The 4434-nt window shown below is 47.3% G+C and overlaps 1 protein-coding gene across 1 annotated transcript; it reads left to right on the forward strand.

Annotated features, from left to right (window-relative positions):
• Positions 1 to 3486: 3486 nt before the first annotated feature.
• LOC122898845 (sperm mitochondria associated cysteine rich protein) lies at positions 3487 to 3861 on the forward strand. Its single transcript, XM_044236527.1, has one exon. It carries the CDS (start codon positions 3487 to 3489, stop codon positions 3859 to 3861), a length of 375 nt encoding a protein of 124 aa, XP_044092462.1.
• The last annotated feature ends 573 nt before the right edge of the window (positions 3862 to 4434 follow it).

Consider the following 4434-nt stretch of genomic DNA (forward strand, 5'->3'; position numbering starts at 1 on the left):
CTCTTCCCATGAGACCCGGGGATTCCCCTTAAATCATTCTCATGATAGAGGATTGATGCTGTTTATTGCCTCTATACTAAATTGAAAGAGATTTGGGCATGTGAACTATATTCTATTGAGCTTACATACTTCACGTTTAGGACTGAACCTGGTAGATAGTTGATGGTATATATAAATATGAGCTTCCGTTTTAGATGATTGAATAATTGTATGTTAACTATTAATCTCCCTTTGTGCTTTAGGAGAGAAAAGAAACAAGAAGAGTCAAGAGGTACTGCCAGCAGGGAGTGCTGTTGGGTCAGTCATAGTCCCAGAATCTTGGGGAGAGAAGAATGGCAGTGTCACAGAGGCTTAGAACCTCAGAATCTGGGTGCTGGGAGGGAAGAGAAATCATTTGGCTTCTTACAGTCATGGACTCACTCGGGTGCTGAAAGGAGGTCATATCTGCTGCAACCTGTCGAGGGAAGACCATTTTTCTGTGAAGCCAAGCATGACCAATATAAATTGAGAAGAAATTAAAGAGAAGTAGCCAGACCAGGTAACTCAGAGAAAGTTTGTCTTTTGGATCCTCTCTTCCTGTCATTTCTCATTTGTTGAAGCCCATATATCATACACTGATCTAAACGCCAAGAATGGTGGTAGGACAGAGGTGAGGATGTCTATGTTCAGGAAGCCAACAGACTAGAGAAGTCAGACAATTAGGGAAATCACAGTTTTGTAAGAATGTAAGAATGTAAGAAGCACAGGGACCTCCAGGAGGTTACACTGGGGGCACTCATCCTATGGGCTAGGGAAGTTTTCCTCCAGTGAGTAATTTTGAAGTTGAGATTCACAGGTAGTGAAAGGGTGGGGTTCTTCAGACCACAGAAAGAGCACATGTAAAGGTCTGGACAGAGGTGAGCAGAACTTAGCAGGGATCTGCTCTGGGACAGTCTGATGAGCAGGAAAGGGACAGTGGCTGGATATGAGGCTGGGGTGGTGGGTCAAAGAGAAGGCAATCTTGATATTCTCTAAGCAGCAAGACAACGAAAGTAGTAGCCCTAGTTCAGGAGGAGGCAGGACCTGAGGCAATTGTCATTCTCTTCCCAGTGTCGTAGTCAGAAGACTGATTCCCACATCTCCTCCCCATCTTTGACATGGCAACCTTCCCCCTTTCTGGACCTGTTCCCAGGGGCTGTCCCTAGGGGATGTTCTCAGAGGGGATGTCTATGGGGACCCCTAGGTCAACCCCTGGACTAGAGCTCTGGGTGCCCTCTGGTGACCTAGATGAGAATTGCTTCTGTATCATAGCCCAGACTGGACTTGGAAGGATGAACCCTAAGGAGCTGGCCTTCCAGACAGACAGGAGGCTCCAAACTGTCAATTCAGGAACACTGCCCTTCAGGAGGAGAAAGGTAAACCACAAAAACAGAAAAGAAGAGAAAAAGAGAGAGTGAAAAGCAGTGATACACAGACAGGCATAGAGAAGTCGTAAAGGAGGCAAAAACAGTCACAGACAGAGAAAAGAGACAGAAAATAAGAAAGGTACTCCCTCCTCCCTTTCCACCTCTCAGAGCCTGGACTTAGGTTTGGCCCCAAATGACAGACAGACACAGAGGATACCAGGTTCCCTGCACACATGCACACCCCACCATGGCCGCAGGTGCCCAAGCACACACAGGTTTTCCACCAAACAGCTTCTAAGGCTGCAAAGGAGGCAGAGTGCAAAACTCCTATGGTCCTTTATGCCCCTCTTTTTCCCCATTTTTTATGCTGATGTCTCCATTCTGTGTTCATTTTTGATGTGTCTCCCTTGCTCTGCCTCTCTCCTTCCTTTTCCGTCCCAGGGAGGTCAAGACATCAACAGCGCAGATCTCTGTCACCTCAGCTTTATTTGGCATTTCTTGACCTGGAAGGAGAGACTGAATGATTTGTCCCCACTCCCACCCCTTAGGAGTTCAGATCCAGCGTCGTTTCTTAAAACTTAGTAGAAAACCGTTCCTGAAAGACAGAATTAATTCCTAAGTGACTAGAAGGCATAGAGTCACAAACGAATTGAGGCCAACACCCCACTCCAGCCGTTACTTTCCCTAAGCAGGTGAGAACCTGATACTGACCCAGTTTGCACTTCAGCCAAACTGTGAAGGACTTGGGAGTGTGGATAGAGTAGACCTAGTGGCAGGGGCCCTTGCTAGGTGATCATCCTCAAGTTACTTTCATGCCTGCTGCAGTAGTTCAGGAGATTCACAATATGCTGGACCCTGAAGAGATGTCTGTCCCTTCTCAGACAGCAGCAAGGAGCATAGTGGCAGGCTCCTCAGGCATATTCCAAGGACTCTTTCCCAGAGAAACCTTGAGATGAGGCTCTGCTATTTCCAAAAGTTGAGGTGCAGAGAGCTTGGTCTGGGGCAGCACACAGCTTGTCACTTTGAAAGTTACTATTTTCAGTAGGTGGAGGTGTCAGCCACGCCTGGCTCAGGGGATATGGCTTATATACATGAGCTGACTGAGATAGATCTGCAGATGGAAAGAGCTGAGGCTGAGAGCCTGACACCTAGCATCCAAGGCAGCCAAAGCCCTGAGTTTGTAGCGAAGTAGGTCTTCTGACAGGTGTCCTTCAGGAACCACCTGATTTGAGAATCCTGCACATCCTCAGTGAATAGAAGCAGACTTCTATGGCAAGGAGGGAATGATACAGCTTTCTGTCCCACTCTTGCAATCTTCAGGGGGTCTTTGGTGTAAGGGGCATTTTTAGGGGGACAGAGTCACTCCATCCTCAGAACACAGATGAAAGATATGACTTTCTAAGCATCAGGTGGAACGTTTGGAGTGGGGTTGGGGGGGACTGGCAGGATAGTAGGGCAGGAATGGAATGGAGAACATGGAAGTGTCCATGGGCAGGAAGTAGGCCAGGGCAGAAACAAGTACCTTGTGAGCTGGTCACTCGTACTCTGGCATTAGAGCATAATGAACAAGTCCACAGAAATCTCTGCTTGCTTCAACCACATGGCCATTACCAGAAACCTCACGTCCTTTCCTCCTTATGCCTGCGTTTCTGCAAGGTCAGGTCCACATGCATACACAGGTGCTTGGAGAAGCACATGCACCAGATACGCAAGAGTGTGTGTCTAGCAGAAAGCTCACAGTTTACCACTGGCTGTGGTCATTCATGAGGCAATGTTTGTGAAGTACCTGACACTAGACCCAAAATCAGGCTACTAAGCATTACACTTATTCCTCATTAGCTAGTAGAATTTAGGCAATTTTCTTACATGCCTGGTCTTTCCATTTCCATCTGGAAAATGGTCACCTGATGAGGAACCAGTGCACTGACCCATGGAAAATGATGGAACTGAGGGACTAGCTTTTGCCCCCGAAGCATCCAACCCTGTCGGTTTTCATTCTGATGATGGATGCTCTTGGGGGTCAGAGAAGGAATGAAAACAGGCAGTCAGCTTTCCTTTTGAGAATGTTATTTTTTTTCTAGGACCTTCAAAACTTCAGAAGATGTGTGACCAGCCAAAATCCCCGTGCTGCCGGACAAAATCTCCTTGCTGCCCACCCAAATCTCCATGCTGCCCACAGAAACCTCCATGCTGTCCACCAAAATCTCCACACTGCCCTCAGAAGCCCCCGTGCTGCCCACAGAAGCCCCCATGTTGTCCACACAAGCTCCCTTGTTTCCCGCAGAAGCCCCCGTGTTGCATTCAGGCCAAGTGCTGCTGTCTGGAGCCCAAGCCTGAATGCACTTCCCTTAGCAAGGAGCCTGAACCCATATCACCTGATACTCAGAACAAGAACTCCCAAACCCAACAGCAGCCCGTAAGTCCAAATCAGGGGCCTAACCTAGGTGGCTTGGGGCAGAAGAAGCCGAACAAGTAGAGGGCCCATGCCCATCACTTGGTGGGGTCAGTCTAGACCTACATTTGGACAAGCTCTCTCTCAGTGACAACCACATAGTGCAAGTAGAAGCCCTTATCTCCCTTCAGAGCCCCCAGCATAGGGAGGCCCCTAATTAGAAATGGAATGCTGAAGAGACTAGAATCATCTTTCCTAGTGATCCTTACATTAGAAAGCACAAGAATAAAAGAGCATTAAAAAGAACTGCGCCTCCCTTTCTCTTTAATCTGTGACACCATCTCACCCATCTGGCCTTAGTCCAAGAAAATGTTCTGGACATGTCATGAAAATGAAAGTCAGAAACCAGAGCCCAGAAACAGGCCTCTGTGGAACCTGAGTGAGGGTGACTGACTCGTCCTTGTTTTAAAATGCAAATCTTGGGTTTTGAAGTGGCGGCGGGGGTGGGAGGTTGGGGTACCAGGTGGTGGGTATTATAGAGGGCACGGCTTGCATGGAGCACTGGGTGTGGTGAAAAAATAATGAATACTGTTTTTCTGAAAATAAATAAATTGAAAAAAATTAATTTTAATTTTAATTAAAATTTAATTTTAAAAT

This window comes from Neovison vison, chromosome 2 (assembly GCF_020171115.1).
Source record: "Neovison vison isolate M4711 chromosome 2, ASM_NN_V1, whole genome shotgun sequence".
Classification (NCBI taxonomy): Eukaryota; Metazoa; Chordata; class Mammalia; order Carnivora; family Mustelidae; genus Neogale; species Neogale vison.

What these genes read in the sequence shown, in the direction of transcription:
- LOC122898845 (XM_044236527.1), top strand. Translation starts at nt 3,487, where the DNA reads ATGTGTGACCAGCCAAAATCCCCGTGCTGCCGGACAAAATCTCCTTGC.